The 20,335-nt window shown below is 42.5% G+C and overlaps 1 protein-coding gene across 3 annotated transcripts in view; it reads right to left on the bottom strand.

The window, feature by feature from the left end:
* The window catches only part of LOC5510291 (midasin-like), a 78,830-nt gene that overhangs the window by 4,402 nt on the left and 54,093 nt on the right, over window positions 1-20,335 (bottom strand). The window contains exons 68-91 of one of the 3 annotated variants that reach the window (XM_048721436.1): window positions 18,766-18,818; window positions 18,316-18,406; window positions 17,449-17,566; window positions 16,329-16,437; window positions 15,763-15,878; window positions 15,311-15,401; window positions 14,823-15,008; window positions 14,033-14,148; window positions 13,627-13,716; window positions 13,164-13,285; window positions 12,676-12,798; window positions 11,934-12,556; window positions 11,365-11,509; window positions 10,665-10,795; window positions 10,163-10,244; window positions 9,337-9,570; window positions 8,329-8,531; window positions 6,582-6,845; window positions 6,136-6,255; window positions 4,922-5,128; window positions 4,141-4,332; window positions 3,538-3,743; window positions 1,837-2,011; window positions 178-251 (exon numbers count right to left, since the gene is read on the bottom strand). In XM_048721436.1, coding sequence (XP_048577393.1) covers window positions 178-251; window positions 1,837-2,011; window positions 3,538-3,743; window positions 4,141-4,332; window positions 4,922-5,128; window positions 6,136-6,255; window positions 6,582-6,845; window positions 8,329-8,531; window positions 9,337-9,570; window positions 10,163-10,244; window positions 10,665-10,795; window positions 11,365-11,509; window positions 11,934-12,556; window positions 12,676-12,798; window positions 13,164-13,285; window positions 13,627-13,716; window positions 14,033-14,148; window positions 14,823-15,008; window positions 15,311-15,401; window positions 15,763-15,878; window positions 16,329-16,437; window positions 17,449-17,566; window positions 18,316-18,406; window positions 18,766-18,818 — 3,871 coding nt within the window. The remainder of the gene's footprint in view (window positions 1-177; window positions 252-1,836; window positions 2,012-3,537; window positions 3,744-4,140; window positions 4,333-4,921; window positions 5,129-6,135; window positions 6,256-6,581; window positions 6,846-8,328; window positions 8,532-9,336; window positions 9,571-10,162; window positions 10,245-10,664; window positions 10,796-11,364; window positions 11,510-11,933; window positions 12,557-12,675; window positions 12,799-13,163; window positions 13,286-13,626; window positions 13,717-14,032; window positions 14,149-14,822; window positions 15,009-15,310; window positions 15,402-15,762; window positions 15,879-16,328; window positions 16,438-17,448; window positions 17,567-18,315; window positions 18,407-18,765; window positions 18,819-20,335) is intronic. The other 2 variants (XM_032379446.2, XM_048721437.1) reach the window with 2 other exon arrangements.

Genomic DNA, 20,335 nt, shown 5'->3' with positions numbered 1-20,335 from the left:
GTGACTGATAACTTAAAGCAGATGGCCTGTTTAATAGCCCGGATTTTAATAAAGTTAACTAGTCACAATGCCGCTTTAACTAGTAGGTTAACCAATCAGAATACATCATTGATGATAGACCACTTGGGGGGGGGGGGGGGGGGTCACTAGCGGACGATATTCCATCATGGCACGTACCTGCAGACGCCTAATTCCCCAGCCTCCAGTCGAGTCAAAGCTTTGCTGATCACAGCAAGAGACTCGAACGCGAGCTGAAATGAAATCAAAGGGCTCTGTGAGCCAACTCGTGAATGCAAATTTGTTTTTCTAGTTATTTTCTTGTGTGCATAAAACATATACAAAATGAATTTTGAACAAAGGATGAACACGTCCAAGATGCTGGGAGTACATAACAATGTCCTTTCTTTTCGATGTGATGAAAGACCAAGAACAGTTTGATTATTTTTTTATCATCATAAAACGTAAAAAAAAAAAAGCTTAGACGTCACAAATAGGGATCGTACATCCGGTCTCTGACGTCTTAGACAAGCGACAGAACCACTATACCACCGATGCATTGCCGAAGTAACCTCTGAGTAAAATTAGTTTTTATCCTAATTGGTATCTCACCGTTCGAACTGCTTTTGTTAGCATGCCAAATTTCGCCCTATTCTCTCCGGAAACAGAAGTTAAATACCCGACATAATTATTCAAGCTGCAGCCATATGTATTTTAAGCATGTCAACATTCTAGAAATTCGCAAAATCGTTATTGATCGTTTCTTGATGAATACAAAGCGTGTTTGAACGAGTTTTGTTTGATATTTAGCACCTAACTTATACAAAAAGAATTATTGAAAAAACAACTTATGAAATTCCATACTATTTTTCTTTGACCTGCAAACAGAGGCTTTCTTTTATTACCCTGCAAAGAAAGGCCTTGCTAACAGAGGCTTTTCCCTTGTGTTTCTCTGACTTTAAAAGTCGCAGCTTTGGCTATCCGCCAAATTCAAACAAATAACGCGAAAACCCAGAGACGCGAATCTCCAAGTACTAGAAGAAGGAGAATTAAAAGCTTTGCTAGCATTTAACTTGTTTTGTAAACTAACAACTTGAATTGGACTGAACCGTAGAAGATCGGTTGACGTCAGTGACGAAGGCGCATGCGCACACTCAACCCACATCGAAGACTTTTCTGTAAAAACTAGCTTATATATACTTTATGGCTATATCACGTAATGACCGTAGCGGTCACAGGTCGATGACAAGGCTCTTTTATGGTACTAAGCTTTAACCGGAAGTTGGTCACCGGAAGTTTACAGGAAGATTAAAAAAAATTGCTGTGTTGCGAAAGCACAAAAAGACCACAAAAAGTTTACGGATGATCGATCCGACGATCGAGTGACACAGAAGTCCCTCCAATAACTCGTAAATGCTTTGCAAGCATTCACGAGTTAAAAATGGACATAAGAAGATCTGGACTACGTACATTTCTAACAAGCGTCACGCAAGAGTCGGAGCTGTCTTTTTATAATTTGTAAGCGCGCGAGCTATTCTTAATCCCAAGTCAGCCACACCTGTGTTGTTGTTTAATTTGATATTTAAAGAAAAATTATGTAAAGAAAACTCAAAATGACCATCTTAAAAGCTAGTTTCAAACTTTATTTACCAAATTCAATAGAAAATATTGAATTTGCACAAGGTATTTTGCTAGGATGACAAAATGGCGGCTCCTTGTTCACCATGATCTAGTATTGTCGTAACTACATGACCTGATACTGTTGCTTGCTACCCTCACCCCCAACCCCTAAAAATCGAGGTCCCATCCATACCTTTGCAGTAGGGCGTGGTCATGTACCTGTTTAGAGTGGTTATCGGCCATACTGGAAGAATCATCCACCGCCACCATGATCTGGTATTGTCGCTTGCTCGGCTTTGTGCGCCGTAGCCAGATCTTGTCCTTCCTGAACTGGCTGGCAATATACGGGATCACTTTGCGCATGTTCAGACGCTTGCCAGTTCGGTAGTCACCCCTGTCATACACACGTCACGCAATCAATTACATGCTCAGACAAGTCACACAAAATATTAAGGCTGCTTTAGATAGCATGACTTAGTTTTCTGCGACACCTCTTCAACTCGAGTCGTAGATTGTAAATCAACCTACGACTACGCTACAATGTTCGACTACGAAAATCGTGTGAAATTCAGGGCTAAGACATGCCGTACGCAGGAGGCATATAACTATATCGTGCTGTCTTTTTCAGCATTTAGAGTATTCACCTGAATTATAAGATTCCACTTCTCCCTAAAAGCAAGGAGAATTCATACTTTGAGCATTTGAAAATTGCACTTCAAGCCTCATATCTCGAAGATCCATTAAAAAACACTTTTTAATATGTTGGTTTACATAACATAAGCAACCTCTATGCAAAAATTCAAGCTTACCGAAGATAACCAGACCTTATTTTGGGAAAAGTTTTTTGGCTCTGTCGGAAAGATCACGTTATCAACAGAGTACTGCAGGGATTGCTCAGTGAAGAGATTAAGGAGAAGAAGATGGAATATGATAGAACATGTGCTACGACAAAACAAAAAGAGATTAAAAAGAAGAAGATGGAATATGATAGAACATGTGCTACGACAAAACAAAAAGAGATTAAGGAGAAGAAGATTGAATATGATAGAACATGTGCTACGACAAAACAAAAAGAGATTAAGGAGAAGAAGATGGAGTATGATAGAACATGTTCTACGACAAAACAAAAAAAAATTATGGAGAAGAAGATGGAATATGATAGAACATGTTCTACGACAAAACAAAAAGAGATTAAGGAGAAGAAGATGGAGTATGATAGAACATGTTCTACGACAAAACAAAAAGAGATTAAGGAGAAGAAGATGGAGTATGATAGAACATGTTCTACGACAAAACAAAAAGAGATTAAGGAGAAGAAGATGGAGTATGATAGAACATGTTCTACGACAAAACAAAAAGAGATTAAGGAGAAGAAGATGGAGTATGATAGAACATGTTCTACGACAAAACAAAAAGAGATTAAGGAGAAGATGGAATACGATAGAACATGTGCTACGACAAAACAAAAAGAGATTAAGGAGAAGAAGATGGAGTATGATAGAACATGTTCTACGACAAAAGAAAAAGAGATTAAGGAGAAGATGGAATATGATAGAACATGTTCTACGACAAAACAAAAAGAGATTAAGGAGAAGAAGATGGAATATGATAGAACATGTTCTACGACAAAACAAAAAGAGCCATACCAACGTACCCTATCGTGAACAACTAAAGGGAAAAGGAAGAAAGAAAGGTCTAAGACCACCTGGCGAAGAACAGTAGCGAGAGAAAAAGATCAGTGCGGGATGGAGGACATGGGAAGAGGCAAGGATACGCTGCCAACATAACAGACTGGAAGCATTCTATGGGGGCCTCATGTGCACAAAATAATAGTTGAGGCGAGGAGTCAGCCAATAAGAGCGCACGTAGTATTGCAACTGTATCATAAATGATACTCTTGAGTATCACTGCTACGCTTACCTGAGTTTAGTTGCCAATGAAGGTTCCAGCACAAGTCGTAGCTGCTCACATAGTTCCTGAGCCAGTCCAGCTGTCAATAACTCATACTTCTGCCACGCCTCCTGGGCGGACAGCTGCTCGTCACGTGATCCCGCGTGCAAGTGCGACCAAACCGCAAGCTGATGCTCCAAGTCGGACCGCAGTTTGTCCGCGTCCAATGAAACACCCTGGGGTGGGGGAGGAGGAAGAGACGCAGCGTCATAACAAGTCAAATCAAGGCCTTCGGGGTCTGTGATTGGCTTAGAAACAATGCCTTCGTTCTTAAAACAACAGATAACATACTTCCCATTGATAAGGCCTTGGCTACGGAGCTATCAACAATAAAGTCATTCCCGTACTCGTGTACGTCCTCAACTGAAGTTCGCTTATAATGTTCTGCGACGCGTGCTACCGTGGCCAGATTGACGATATTAGCCAATCAGTAAGTGAGAAACGTAAAATTGGAATTCACTTTGGCTGGTCATTGTATAGCACGGCTAGTCATTGTATTACACAAATTTAATTCTTATACTCTTGCAAACAAATGGCTGTTACCAAATGAAAACCCTGTTTTAACAATCTCACCTGTTTATCCATGGCGAGGAAGCTCTCCGACACGTGGTATGTACTGCGCAGTCTCTCTACGTCAGACCGCTGACGATTTTTCTCTTTTACAGAGTCTCGCTCCTCGTCTTGAGCTTCAGCATGACGGTCTTCCTGTGGCTTCATTTCGGTATCCGTAGCTTGGGGAAGCGACCTTTGGTGCTTTTGGGCTTCCTGTGATAGAGGATTATGTGGTCGGTGCGTAGTTGCTTAAAAAATCAATTTGATTGGGTAAAAGGAAAATATACCTCGAAACAAATAATGAAGAACAACAAACTTACTTTTAGATTTAACAGATAAAAATTACGTACTTAATGTATTATGGATACCACCCAGATTGGCATAAAATGGGGCTTTTAAGACCCCGTGTTTCACAGCCGCAAATAAATGCACTGAGAAGAAAAGTGCATTTCAATAGCGAACGGCAAAGACATAAAATAAAGCAAGGGCAATTTTTGTGGAAAATCAAGTCCGACCCAGGGTTTCAAATTGGAAGGACTAAAATGGCTTTCTGATACAATCAAGAAAACTGTGAACAGCATGCGCCTGACTCAAATATGCTCTTATTGTCGATCATAGTGCCGCGTACTGAAGCATAATTTCAGTGCTTTGAAAGGGAAAGTCCAAAAACAAATACTACGTGACTGTCTGTCGAATATATGAAGACATCTTTGGGCGGAAAAATTTTCGGGCGGAATAATTTTCAAACAACAAAAACAACCAAAGCAAAATTTTAGCTCGAAATTTTTCACTCCTACCGCACCTGCTTTTCCTCGTTGTCTTTCCACAGGGGAACATCCTCTTCAATATCTACATTTTCTCCGTCGCTCTTTTCATCGGGAAAGGTTGCGCTGTCTTGCTCTTTTGCTTGGTCAGCGGTCGCACTGTCCAGGGTCTGCGCGTCGGGGGTTAAGCCATATTCGTCGCGCATGTGCTGGTAAAGGTCTGATATCTTTCGTGTGTCACTCTGCTGACCAAGATCAAAGATTCAATATGTTAAAGATAGAAAATCAATCCCGTGTAATCGTGCCTTGTTTGAGCGCTAATCGGTGGCATTCTCACCTTGTTTAAGCCTGATTGGTGGGTATTCTTACCTTGTTTGAGCCTGATTGGTGGGTATTCTTATCCTGTTTGAGCGCTGATTGGTGGGTGTTTTTACCCTGTTTGAGCGCTGATTGGTGGGTGTTTTTACCCTGTTTGAGCGCTGATTGGTGGGTGTTCTTATCCTGTTTGAACGCTGATTGGTGGGTATTCTTATCCTGTTTGAGCGCTGATTGGTGGGTATTCTTATCCTGTTTGAGCGCTGATTGGTGGGTGTTTTTACCCTGTTTGAGCGCTGATTGGTGGGTGTTCTTACCCTGTTTGAGCGCTGATTGGTGGGTGTTCTTACCCTGTTTGAGCCTGATTGGTGGGTGTTCTTACCCTGTTTGAGCGCTGATTGGTGGGTGTTCTTACCCTGTTTGAGCGCTGATTGGTGGGTGTTCTTACCCTGTTTGAGCCTGATTGGTGGGTGTTCTTACCCTGTTTGAGCGCTGATTGGTGGGTGCTCTTACCCTGTTTGAGCCTGATTGGTGGGTGTTCTTACCCTGTTTGAGCCTGATTGGTGGGTGTTCTTACCCTGTTTGAGCGCTGATTGGTGGGTGTTCTTACCCTGTTTGAGCCTGATTGGTGGGTGTTCTTACCCTGTTTGAGCCTGATTGGTGGGTGTTCTTACCCTGTTTGAGCCTGATTGGTGGGTGTTCTTACCCTGTTTGAGCGCTGATTGGTGGGTTTTCTAGCCTTGTTTGAGCGCTGATTGGTGGATGTTCGTACGTTGTTAGGGCGCTGATTGGTTGGCGTTATTTCCTTTTTTGAGCGCTAATCAGTTGGTGTTCTTTACATGTTTGAGCGCTGATTGGTGGGTGTTCTTACCTTGTTTGAGCGCTGATTGGTGGGTGTTCTTACCTTGTTTGAGCGCTGATTGGTGGGTGTTCTTACCTCGTTTGAGGGCTGGTCATTCTGCTCATCCACCGTCTTCAGTCGCTTGTGCGTTCTGTCGTCAGTGGAGCCCAAACTTCTATCAGAACGCGACCGATTCATCTGCTTGCGCTGCTGTGACTGATGAACAGACTAATGGTTATGACCAACATCCATAAAAAGACTTTTGACTGGTATCGTTGACTAATAATACTCTTGTTAAATAATGCGATGCGATTTAATAACTAGCTGATAACAGCCTTTACAATGGAAAACTCCAGTTCCAATAAAACAACGAATAAATGCTGCATAAGCGAAACATAATGCTGTGGTTGTGTGCAAAGTTCCTCGTCGTCACTACACCGTGAAGCGTGGATACAACGCATGAGACATACATTTTCATGTGCTGCGTTTGTATAGTAATCTTAAGATGCTGTTATTGTTTATGTGGGGTAAACCAAACCTACCTTCTGCTTCGCGTCTGCTGCAGTCTGCGCATGCGACGTATCTGCTTCTCCGAGATGCCCTTCACTCCCAGCAGCCTCCGCGGCCCCGGTACCCTGTTTATCTTCATTCTCAGCAGGCTCAGACTGACCAGCGGCAGCCTCCACTGCCTCGTTTCGATTTTGCGAGTTGTCATTTTTCCCGAGATCCTCTACGGCCTGCTGTGCTTCTTGATCTTCGCTTTGATGATTTGTTTTCCAGTCCTCTATATCTATATTCCGTTCATCCTGCAAATAAACACAATCAGCTCTGTGTTGTATCCTTCACATTGTTTTTGATGATAAAACCTCGTCTACTTTGGTCCACTTTACTTTTTTTTAAATTAAGCCTTATGGGTAAACTCTTTCCAATTCGGGCATCGCAAACGTTTTAGAATGTAATAAATCCTATTAATAATCCTATATTATATGTGGTTAGCAGGGTTTAATGCCGTGAATCTCATAATAGCTATGTATCCTACGCAAAGACCCAAAGACATATAATGAAGACACGTGTTTGCTGACGTACTACCACATTTAAGTGCACGTGCTTGTCACGTGCTTGCTTAAGTCACGCATTTGCAAACATACCTTCAAGCATTTGCACACGTTCTGTCACTCCTAAGTGCAAGTGCTGTCAGGCATTTGCACAAATGCTGTCACGCATTTGCAAACATACTGTCACGCATTTGCACACATGCTGTCACGCATTTGCAAATATACTTTCAAGCATTTGCACACATGCTGTCACGCATTTGCACACATGCTGTCACGCATTTGCACACATGCTGTCACGCATTTGCACACATGCTGTCACGCATTTGTCCTCATGTTGTCACGCATTTGCAAATATACTTTCAAGCATTTGCACACATGCTGTCACGCATTTGCACACATGCTGTCACGCATTTACAAACATACTGTCACGCATTTGTCCTCATGTTGTCACGCATTTGCAAATATACTTTCAAGCATTTGCACACATGCTGTCAAGCATTTGCACACATGCTGTCACGCATTTGCACACATGCTGTCACGCATTTGCACACATGCTGTCACGCATTTGTCCTCATGTTGTCACGCATTTGCAAATATACTGTCACGCATTTGCACACACGCTGTCAAGCATTTGCACACATGCTGTCACGCATTTACAAACATACTGTCACGCATTTGTCCTCATGTTGTCACGCATTTGCAAATATACTGTCACGCATTTGCACACACGCTGTCAAGCATTTGCACACATGCTGTCACGCATTTGCACACATGCTGTCACGCATTTACAAACATACTGTCACGCATTTGTCCTCATGTTGTCACGCATTTGCAAATATACTTTCAAGCATTTGCACACAGGCTGTCACGCATTTGCACACAGGCTGTCACGCATTTGCCTCATGCTGTCACGCCCTAAGTGCACGTACTGTCACGCATTTACAAACATACTGTCACGCATTTGTCCTCATGTTGTCACGCATTTGCAAATATACTGTCACGCATTTGCACACACGCTGTCAAGCATTTGCACACATGCTGTCACGCATTTGCACACACGCTGTCACGCATTTGCCTCATGCTGTCACGCCCTAAGTGCACGTACTGCCACGCATTTGCCTCATGCTGTCACGCATTTGCCTCATGCTGTCACGCCCTAAGTGCACGTACTGCCACGCATTTGAGCGCGTGCTGTATCATGCCCTTGTGCACGTGTTCAAATATGCTGACGTACCTCAGCCTCGTCCTCCTCTCCCTGGGTAGACTCCTGGCCACGCACTTCATCCTCTTCCTCCTCCTCCTTGTCCTCTTGCTCCTCCCCACCCTGGCCACCCTCCTCCTGGTCCATGTTCTCGTCGGGCCCTGGCGTGTCATTTTGGCCCGGCATCTCTTCGTCCTTGTCCATGTCCACATCTTCAACGGTCTCCACCTCATCCCCTGTTGGTTGTAAATGGCCGACCAGTAAACATTTGAGGGGGGGGGGGGGGAGTGACAGAGCAAAAAAAATGACAAGTTCTCCCAAAATAAGGTCTGGTTATCCTCGGTAAACTTGAATTTCCTTATGTTATGTAAACCAACATATCAAAAAGAGTTTTTTTCTTATGGATTCGTCTTCGAGATATGGGGCTTGAAGTGCATTGTCACCGGTTTACTTCCGGAGGTCCGACGGAAACCTCAACCGTTAAAAGACAAAAGAATCTATTATCCGATATATTTTACAGGCCATCCGCTCTAAATTATCAATCACATCCTCAAAGAAACTTCCAATAGACACACTGCTTTCAATATTTTGAAATATTTTTCGCGTCTTCCGTTAAAAATCATCGGATATTGTTACGTAATCGACCGGAAGTAAACTGGTGACAATGCGGCTTTAAAAACGTATGATATATAACTTATATGTACTACTTGACTTAGATAGGCAATCGCACCAGTTTACTTCCGGCGGGAACCAACGGAAACCTCAACCGGCAAGACACAAAAGAATCTATTAGAATTAGAATCCGCGCTATTTGACGGGCCATCCGCTCTAAATCATCAGTCAAATCCTCGAAGAAGATTCCTATCGACACACTGCTTTTATAATTTTGGAACATTTTTCGTGTTTTCCGTTGAAACTATTGAAGATTGTTACGTAATCGACTGGAGTAAACTGGTGAGGTTGCCGCTTTAACCCCTTCTTGTAGTGACGGATGTTTCTCCGTTTCTAGTGTGAAAATAAAACGTTTCCTTCAGATATTACCTTGCTCGCTGCCATGGTCCTCCCCCTGATCGTCCAACTGCAAATCCTCAGGAAGCTGTATGTCTTCCTCCGTTACTGGGGGCGCAGTCTCATCTATTCCTTCCCCCTGAGGCTCTGGCTGTTCTTCGTCTGACAGATTCCCATGATCCTCCTCATCTTTCGGCAGTTCATGCACGTCATCAGTGTCATCAGGCTGAGTGACGTCATCTTTGTCCTTACTTTTATCAACCGCATCTAGAGGAAAATCCAAAAAAGCCCTTAGCTGGTAATCTTACAGGCGCGGTTTAAATTGCAATACTTGGGGAGGCCTGTGGTTTTACACCAAAGAGAGGCTCAAACACGCGTGCATGTTCCTTCTTCCCGCCAAAAGCCAGTAAACAACAGAACATGTCAGTTCAATCTTCTTGTCAATAAAAATAAGACCGACAAAGTTTTCAAGTAATGCGGCATTTTCAAATGATTTATATGATCAGCTGTTATTTTCCTCTTACTTTATCATGGGGAAGCAAAGCCTGTTCCAAATGAAAAAAATGATAGATTGCGAGCAAGCAAATAATATTATCTAGTAAATGATTAATTTACGATCATCTATTAAACTCTTCGCACTATATCAATGAGTAGCAAAGAAGTCAGGCCGAAGAATTCTGACAACGATGTCATTGCTACCAACATGAATCTAAGCTCTCCCTGTTAGGCGGGAAAATACAAATATAGTAGTTATGATTAACAACAACTTTATCACAGTATTAATATAAAGGTGATCAATAAAATAACGATGGTCTCTGGATTAAAGAAAATCTTTCACTTTCATGAAAAGGTTGGCTACCTTTGTTATCTTCCTTGGCAACCATCGTAGACTCGGACTCAGCCTCCGCTCCGGCGCCTTTCTCCTCTTTTGACTCTTTCTCCTAAAGAATCAATGACGTCAGCAATCTAGTAGCAGAAGTCTACCAAAACAAACACCCTCCCAAATATACTATAGATTTCCAAAAAATCTATAGCACTAACAGCTGCCGCTACTCTTGTTGTGGAAACGTTTTTGTAAATGCTTTAGCCAACCGGAGCTTTGGGTATTCGTTGGTGTTACGGAGAGCTTTGTTTTTGGTGCTCAAGGCCTTTGTACTATATTTCATTGTCTCGTTCTAAGGTCTTTGTTTTTGGCTTTTGTTCCATTGTGTTTTTGGTGCTGGTGCTCCGTAACACCAAGAAACTACCGGAGTTTTGTTGTTGTCATTGTCATGGTTATAGTTATTGTTAGTGGTGCTGTTGTTGGGTGACTAGACCTCGTTGTCCTCGTCGACAGTTACTCCCTTTTGATGTACACTCACCTCCTTGTCCTCGTCCTCGTCATCAGAGTCCCCCCACATCTTCTCGTCCAGAGTCTCGTCCTCCTGTCCGTCCACCTCACCCATCTGTTTGTCCAAGTCTGGCTCCTCCTCCTCCTTGTCGTCATCACCGCCTGAAGATCAAGTAAACAAGTGGCACGTACTTAGGGAATCAAGCTATCTATTTATTGAAACTTCTACGCGGCGCATCGTGGAGTATCATAGTCATAGGAAGGAACTCTGCGATTCGCGCGTCGCGATGGGATTCCTGATTTTTAATTCTGGCATGCCTGGATTCTCTCTCAAGCCAGGTAGCGTGTTTGAATCCAAACAAGTCAATGTTAAAGTAGGGCCCCGTGCAGTACCGTGGCGAACTAGAACGTTCTAAGAAAGCTAGTCAATAAGAGTGTGATGTTGTTGTTATCTAAAGCTACTGTAGAAGGCTTCCACCGTCATCATATTGAATTGATTTACAATTTTTGACAATGAATCGACTAACTCAGATAATGACCGCGATTTCACATCTACGTTTTGAACGCCATACAAACCCTGTTATTGTAAGCACTGGCAAGCAACTTCATTGATGCGATGATAATTACCACAATTTCCATGGTGGTCGCATACGAGAATTTGTTTTTGTGCTAGGTGACTAAGTTAGAGGGCGCAAAACAAGGTCTACTTTCATCATTCTCCCAGCACATACCTTCTTCCTTCTCTTCGGTAGGTACGTCATGTAAGGCACCATCGATATCATCACTCATTTCTATCGCGTTTTCTTCATCCGGGATCTGCTGTTGAGCCGCGTCCTGCTTCTCCTCCTTCTGTCCCTCTTGCTTCGTGTCTTGCAGCTGAAAATATCCCTAATCAGCTCGGAGCCCACAAAGTCTTTGAAGGCGCTTGCCAGAAGTCAACGATTTGCCTTTCAACTTTAGTGACGGTCCCTCCCCCGCCTCCTTCCAATACGTTTTATAACAATTTTAGATCCGCCAGCATAATAAATATTTTCGGCTTGTTAGGATTTTGTGTTACACTGGTAAAACATTTTCTTAGTTAAAAAGGTATCTTTACATTCGTTAATTATTTCCAGTTGTCTTATTGTTTGTTCTTTGCTTTAAACCCCAATAGCCGTTGTTTTAGATTGAGCCTTTCATGCAAACCAATTACCCTTGACCCCAAATAGATATCTTAAAAGGCCGATTTAGACAGCACGATTTAGGGCGTGTGGGACCTGCCTACGATGTCTAGGAGTGAATGGGTTAATATAAGACTAACCTGATCTTCGCTCTCTATCTGATCAGAGACATCTTTTGCACCCTCCCCTTCGCCAAGCCCTCCACCCTCAATGTCCTCGAACTCTGTCGCCCCTTCCCCGCCCTCCTCCTCGTCGACCTCTGGCGGCAGACAGAAACCGTTAGCAGCGAGCTCCGTGAACACTGCTAACAGTACGGACAACAGCTTGGTGGAGGAGCGGTGTGAGGCTAGGAGGCGGTGGAGGAAGTTCTCGGAAAGGCTGAGGTACTGTGTGAGCAGAGGTAGGACGCTCAACACAAGAGATGATGACACTTCAACACCTCCGTCCGACAAAATACTCTCAGAATTTGGTTCCTCTTCATCTTTGAAGTTTTTATCTGCATTAATGGAGCTTATGAAATCAGGACTTGGCACTGAGGTTAGAGTGTCCGGAACTTTAGGGCTATCTTCGCTTGTTTTCTCTTCCATGTGGGACCTGGCTGTTGATGTATTGTTGGAGCTTTCCGCCGAATTATGGAGACAGCAGATCAAAGCATGCACGTTATCTTTGACAGTGGCCAAGTCAAGTTTGGAGACTTCATTGACCAGGTTTGCGTGGATGTGTGTTGTAAGGTGACCGTCCAAAAGGAATTCCTCGTCCATGTCTTAACCGGTTAAAGGAAAAAAAACATCAACATGCAATAAGTTCGCCAGTTTAAAATTAATCGAGATGTGACCAGAGCATGATGCTATCATTTATCTAAGATGGACAAGTTTTTTTTACCTGTGTTGTCTGTCTGCAGACGTGGCTGCTCGGCTTCAGTTCCAGCCTTGACCAGTTTCTGGACCCCTAGCAGTAGTGACGTCACAGTCTTCTCGACATGACTAGATAACAGCCTCGCGGACTCTGTGAACAGTACAACCAAACTTATTCACCCTTATATTGCTCTAAATGATATTTGATAGTGAATTCATATAGCGTGATTGAACCAACTTCTAACAGGTTTCAAATAGCCGCCAATAATGACAACACACAGAAACATATGAGTATCTCAAAAGTGGTCAAAGCGAATTCTGCAAATTCTTCCCTCTTGTTTTATTTGTCCTATTTTTGTTTGCTTGTAACACAAAATGGCGGCTGAAAGATCAACCAATACCCACCAACGTCACGGTGGAAAGATATAAATAGACATGTTACCTTGAAGGCGCCAATCATTATAATAAGAAAGGAACATTATGGACAAGTTTAAGTGATTCCTTCAAGCCTCATACCTGTAGAATGTAACAACCTTCTTCTCTTGGGGCTATCGTTTGACCGGAATCGATGGATGGCAATCTGTAACTTCTGGACCAGAGCAGAGAACCGACTCCCAAAACCATTACCAGGGGCAAGACTGAAGTGACACAATAAACCATCAATAACTGTCGAGTTTCAATCACTGCAAGGGGACTTAAAGCAGGCAGGTTCATTTAGCCAAACGAAAAGGTTCACCTTTTTAGTGATGAAATTAGCAACTACTAGATAATTACTAATACACATGGCTTGGGCATGGAAAAGTGAAGGGAAAGACGACGTGGGTTGACGACTTTAGATAAGGAGCAAGTAAAAGCAGCCAACCGGCAAGAGTGAGATGGAGAAAGATGTACATGGCGCGAGGAAGACGACAACGGTAATGAGAACCTTTAACCAGCCACTGGCGTGGAAGAAAGAACCATTAAGTGTAGAGTCACAGACCTGGAGTTGAAGTCTGGCAAAATGGCTTCCATTTGTTTGCTCATCTGCTCCAACTTCTTGAATGTGCGACGCAGAACTAGCAGATGCTCCCTAGGATTTCAATAAGGACAGCATTTCTAAGAGCAGTTTTATGTCCTCAAGGGAGGAAAGAAATGGCTAAATTCAAAGCGAATTCAGGTTTTCTATCTGAGAAAAAATCCCCGCTTATGTAATTTTATGGACCATGCACACATTAGCCTCCCTTCGATTCTTATTCAGTTTCTACACAAAAAGGAGCGTAGATTCTTTCCACAATATAGCATAGAGCATAGATTCTTTCCCGTGAGCCAACGAGTTAAAAATGAGGTTTATGATATACTCTTTTCAACAGAGAAGCCCAAATAACATACAAAAAATAACAACTGACCATGTGGCCAGGAACCATGAGCCTCTTGTATCGTCACTTCCGGTCGCGTGATAGCTCGAGACAGCAGCGATGGGCATGACGTCTTCCAAAAGCCTTTGGATTGTATCCTGCCATTTCTGAAATCAAATGTTAATTCATAAGAGCTTATAAACTACAAATAAAAAGGAACATGATTAACCGATCCTTATAAGTTTGAGATCTAATACCGATTTAAAACGGAACAACAAAAAGCAAACACGGTAATAGGACTTTAAGACTTTCAGGCGCGTACCACAGGATTTGCTAGAGGTGAGTCTGTGGTGGGGGGAGGGGTTGGGTGTTATATGGGAAAAGGCCGCATTGTCACCAGTTTTCTTCCGGTCGATTACGTAACTATATCCGATGATTTTCAACGGAAAAAGCGAAAAATATTTCAAAATATTGAAAGCAGTGTGTCTATTGGAAGTTTCTTTGAGGATCTGATTGATAATTTAGAGCGGATGGCCTGTTTAATACCTCGGATTTTAATAGATCCTTTTGTCTTTTAACGGTTGAGGTTTCCGTTGGACCTCCGGAAGTAAACTGGTGACAATGCGGCTTTAAACGATCCTTCAATAATCTCCAATAATCCACTTGTTTGCGACCGAGAGGAGGGGGGACTTTCATAAAAGGTTAATGAGGCAGACTATTCAGTTGAAGCGATGGGAAGCTAAATATGCAGACATGTTTCGTGTTTAGCCAGGGGCGAAAATGAAAAATCAAGATTCAAAAGCATGTTGGGCAAAAAAAATCAACCCAATTTGAACCTTACCACTAAGTCTTCCTTGATGTTTATCATCATCGGGTCTGCCGCCGAAGCTTTCGCTGCGTTGGACAGCAGATTGGCTGGCACGGGTGACGAGTCGGGTGTGAAGGCTTCCAGTGGACAGCAATCCATCAGCAGAGACAGATGCTGCAAGGCCTCACTTGTATCAATCAGTAGCTGCATAGCCTCCTCCTGGCAGACAAGAGAGCTTATTCAGCCATCCCGCTTACATTGGTTTACTCAATAGGTACTGTAATTGCTTCGGACAACCCACAATTTTGGGCACTGACGACACCTAATAATACAGTGGAATCTTAAAAACTCGAAATCGGATAACCTTGCTAAACCGGCTTCAAGCTCACGAGAAACTAATTTTCTGTGATTTCTACAGTTAACTCGTACTCTCTAACTTATTCCTAATGTCCATTCCCTTGAGTTATGAAATATATGGCAGTATTATAAACATTGAAGTATTGATGCTGGTGAAGCATTACCATGCTGGGCCGGAGGTCACGTTGCGGCGGTAGCCCTGTGGTGAGCCCTGCTTGCTTGGCAGAGACACCAGAAAGAGACCTGAGTCCAAGTCTAGAACAATAAAGACACAGGAATGAGGAGACACAAGCGAAAGGAGAAACAAAACGGGTATTTTCGAAATCCTTGACTCGTCTAAAATAGTGCACATTCAATCAAACGAGAAAGGGATTTTGAATACTTGTGGTGGCGAAACTATGAATTAAACTAAAGAACAAGCTCTCTCTTTACAGAAAAAAAAAGAAACATAATTCCCTTGGGGTTTATTTAAGCTTTGTTGTAGCTTTAATGTCCTCTTATATGATAGGACTGTAGATGGTAGCTGAGACTAGCAAGACCGCCAAAATGGCACAAGACGAGAGAAACTTAACTTGCGTCTGTGCAGTAGGGCAGGGATGTTGGCTTAAGGTGTTACCTGAGAGTAGCAAGGCTGTCTAAATGACCCGCTATTATTGTCCGCTGTGCCAAAACCACATCCAACAAGTGATGAGAAAAGCCTCTACAGCGCTCTACGTCACCAAGGGTTAACTCCTGTAAAATTAAATGTGTCACCTTTCTGTAGTTAAAAAACAACAACTGTAAAATGAATGAATGGAAAAAAATGACTGAAAGATCTGAATGGAAGGGGGTGCGGTTTGAAAAAAAATTGCGTTTGCAGAGATCTAATTGGTGATTTTAATGAATTGAGATGGTTTGTAAATGACCTGATTGGTTAAGTAACCAATATTATACCTGGGTCGAGGTTGTCATGGTTTTGCTGTGTTATACCTTGGATGGGGTTGTCGTGGTTTTGTTGTGTTTACCTTGGTTGGGGTCGTCATGGTTTTGCTAAGCTATATCAAGGTTGGGGTTTTCATGGTTTTTCTGAGTCATACCATGGTTGGGATTGACATGGTTTTGCTGTGTTATAGCTTTGATGAGGTTGTCATGGTTTTGCTGTGTTTACCTTGGATGGGGTTGTTGTGGTTTTGTTGTGTTTACCTTTGATGGGGTTGACATGGTAGTACTCATAGCGGCGGACCTTGCGAGGCATCTATGATAGTAATGCTGACATCCGTTGAAGAGAGTCTCAAAACTCTGGGTCAATCTGCTAGAATACCAAATATATATGGTTTAGAATCAATACAGATACGTTGAGTTATGAAAAAAACTACTGCTAATACCCGTTTTTAAAGCCTTGAGCAATCAAAAGCAAAATCGTTTAATTAATAACACCCGCAGCTCTCCTGTTAGCGCATGTCATAAGATGTTGCATAGGGCAGGATGATAAAGGATGTTCCTAGACTTGTCATCTGCACACGCACATTTTATCCATACTATTACACACAAAATATAATAGTTGCTGTGTCTATACCCTTCTTGCAATACCTCTGGCTTAAACTGCGAACTCTTAAAGAATTGAAAATTTTTTTGCTCCTTAAATAATGTCGATCTATGTCGATCAACCACTGCTTTGTTGTTAACAAAATAAAAACATCAGTTTATTTGCAAGAAACTTCAGAATAACAACCCACGATTTAAGTTAAATATCTTATTATCTATATTTCATGGAAATTATCTCAGCCACTTGCTTGAATTAGCCGATAAAAATGGAATTTTTGAGTCAACGGGAGAAAATGGCAGGGTAAACGGGTAACAGGGAAAACGGTGAAATGGCAGGGTAAATGGTCTTCTTAAATTTTTCAGTGAGATGAAGTGTTGGTAAATCAAACAAATGTCCAAGGCTTCTGTCAAATATCCTAGGCGTGTGATCGCAAAATATAGAAAATTGCAGTAATGCAGGAGCGGATCTAGGGGGAGGGGGGAGGGGGGGAGGGGGGGAGGGGGGAGGGGGCCCAGGCTCCAGCTATTTTCAGACATTTGGCTTAAAAATAACAAGAAATATAAGGAAATATACGGAAAAACAAAAAGTCCGGCCCCTTTTTATTGAAACTTTTCCTTGCCCCCCCCCCCCCCCCCCCCTTTTTAAACTTCTGGATCCTCCCCTGGTAATGGAAACGTTGGTACTATGTTTGGGAACACAGGACTTCGAGATCAGTAAAAGTGGGTAACCAGAGAATATGATAGTACAGGTCTAAATCATACTGTAAAGAATTCTTACCTTTGTTTCGAGCCGGTAGCTCCGTGAAGCGTGTTCGGGTCAAGGGAGGGTAGCAGCAAAGGCGAGTCTTTAGTTGTTTGTTGATGAGCCAAGTTCAGGCCCTTGCGATAAGACAGACCTAGAGCGACGATATCAAACATTCAACAGCTTTGATCTCTCAAGCGCTGTTGGATTTTCCGATCCCATTTTGAGTTTTAGTAGTAGTGTTGTTGGTCATGTGCAGTGGTTGTTAGAAGATTAGATTCCTGATGAAGGCACCATTGCCGCAACGTCAAGAAAATACAATCCAGTGATTCTTAATTTCAGTAGGTTGAGAAGGTTGCATTAAAAAATTGAGAAAATGATATCGAAGGGAGTATAACAAAACAATGCAAAATCTACCAAGGATAAAAAAGAAAATCAGTTAACAAAATAAAGATTACATATTAGAGTGTGAAAATGAGAGTCTGCCCTGGAAAGTCTTTTCAAAGACATGAAGTTTTGGGAGTCGAGTACCAGTTCTTGGCCGTATTTTTTACTCTGCTTAACGAACACGCCTTTTTGGGTATTTTAAATGAAGAGGACTCTATTGTGCGTTTGGGTAAACGTATCCTGTGACAAATCTATGTTTGCATCCATTCCCATTAGATCTATGTTAGATGAACATAACACAATAACGTATTTTTCTGATATATCAAGGATGTTGGATGTTTGTTTTGGTAATTCCGCATAATTTCGACTGCTTTCAAGCAAGTGCCCCTTATAGGGTGAGAGAACTGATTTTAGCCCAGCCTCAGTTCTGGAGGTTCTGGAGGAGTGAATCACTGACTGTAATGGAGGGAGATGTTGCGGTAAAGCAAACAGTTGATAAAGAGCACGGTACTTTACCTATTGTCTGTAACGTCTTGAACAGCTCTGCCAACGCCTTGCGTTTCCTGAGGTGGATGTGCTTTCTGGCTTCTTTGCGCTTTTCCTTTGGCTTTAACGAGAGAGAAGATACAAATTTTGAAGAATATTTTGAATAAAATGTGAGCTATGGATGGTAGTGCATAAGTAACATTTTTAGGGTTTACGGACATTGTCCCCAGTCAAGGATTGGGGAGGTGTAAAAGTGTCCTTGGGCAAAAAACTTCTCCAAAATGCTAAACAAACACCCGGTCACGGAGGTTGAAAAAAAGGCTGAGGCCAATGGTTAGGTTAACAATTGCCTATTTCTGTATAGAAAGTAAAAGGGTATAACCACAACAAGGCAATAATCATCTCTTGTTATTGCAGAAGATATTTATATAAGATAAAATCTGCAAATGTAAAATCTGCAAACGATAAACGGGTACTCACCTGGGAGTCAACGCTAAGCGACTGGAGCTCATGAACTGACTCAATTATCTCCCCTAATAATGAAAAAGAATATGATACTCACACACAATCTGTAGTGTAAAAAAGGTCAAATTTTATCAAATTTTATTGAAAGCGTCGCACTTGCCAATAAACTACAATAAGATCGTTAAATAATGGCTTCCTATAAGCATGTTGTGGCAGAGTTTGCTTGTCCTATCTTGAATTCGGTCAAGGTATGCCACAAGACGTGGTTAATCCTGCTAGCTGGGCATGTTATGGCAAGACTTCGTGTCTAAAACGTAGGTAATCATGTTAGCTGAGCAAGTTGTTCAAAGCCTTATGTCGTTGGTACGCCTGCTAGTTGAGCATGTTATGGCAAAGTGTCCTGTCTTACCTGTAAGTTCGTCAAGGGATTCCACAAGTCTAGGGTGATCCTGTTGGTTTAGCATGTTGTGGCAAAGTTTCATGTCTTACCTGTAAGTTCGTCAAGGGATTCCACAAGTCTAGGGTGATCCTGTTGGTTGAGCAAGTTGTAGCAAAGTTTCTTTTCTTACCTGTAAGTTCGTCAAGGGATTCCACAAGTCTAGGGAGATCCTGTTGGCTGAGCATGTTATGGCAAAGTGTCCTGTCTTACCTGTAAGTTCGTCAAGGGATTCCACAAGTCTAGGGTGATCCTGTTGGTTGAGCATGTTATGGCAAAGTGTCCTGTCTTACCTGTAAGTTCGTCAAGGGATTCCACAAGTCTAGGGTGATCCTGTTGGTTGAGCAAGTTGTAGCAAAGTTTCTTTTCTTACCTGTAAGTTCGTCAAGGGATTCCACAAGTCTAGGGAGATCCTGTTGGCTGAGCATGTTATGGCAAAGTGTCCTGTCTTACCTGTAAGTTCGTCAAGGGATTCCACAAGTCTAGGGTGATCCTGTTGGTTGAGCATGTTATGGCAAAGTGTCCTGTCTTACCTGTAAGTTCGTCAAGGGATTCCACAAGTCTAGGGCGATCCTGTTGGTTGAGCAAGTTGTAGCAAAGTTTCTTTTCTTACCTGTAAGTTCGTCAAGGGATTCCACAAGTCTAGGGAGATCCTGTTGGCTGAGCATGTTATGGCAAAGTGTCCTGTCTTACCTGTAAGTTCGTCAAGGGATTCCACAAGTCTAGGGTGATCCTGTTGGTTGAGCATGTTATGGCAAAGTGTCCTGTCTTACTTGTAAGTTCGTCAAGGGATTCCACAAGTCTAGGGTGATCCTGTTGGTTTAGCATGTTGTGGCAAAGTGTCCTGTCTTACCTGTAAGTTGGTCAAGAGATTCCACAAGTCTAGGGTGATCCTGTTGGTTTAGCATGTTATGGCAAAGTGTCCTGTCTTACCTGTAAGTTCGTCAAGGGATTCCACAAGTCTAGGGTGATCCTGTTGGTTTAGAATGTTGTGGCAAAGTTTCATGTCTTACCTGTAAGTTCGTCAAAGGATTCCACAAGTCTAGGGTGATCCTGTTGGTTGAGCATGTTATGGCAAAGTGTCCTGTCTTACCTGTAAGTTCGTCAAGGGATTCCACAAGTCTAGGGTGATCCTGTTGGTTTAGAATA

The sequence above is a fragment of the Nematostella vectensis genome, chromosome 14 (assembly GCF_932526225.1).
Source record: "Nematostella vectensis chromosome 14, jaNemVect1.1, whole genome shotgun sequence".
In the NCBI taxonomy this organism is placed as follows: Eukaryota; Metazoa; Cnidaria; class Anthozoa; order Actiniaria; family Edwardsiidae; genus Nematostella; species Nematostella vectensis.
This window is presented reverse-complemented; position numbering and strand designations above follow the sequence as displayed.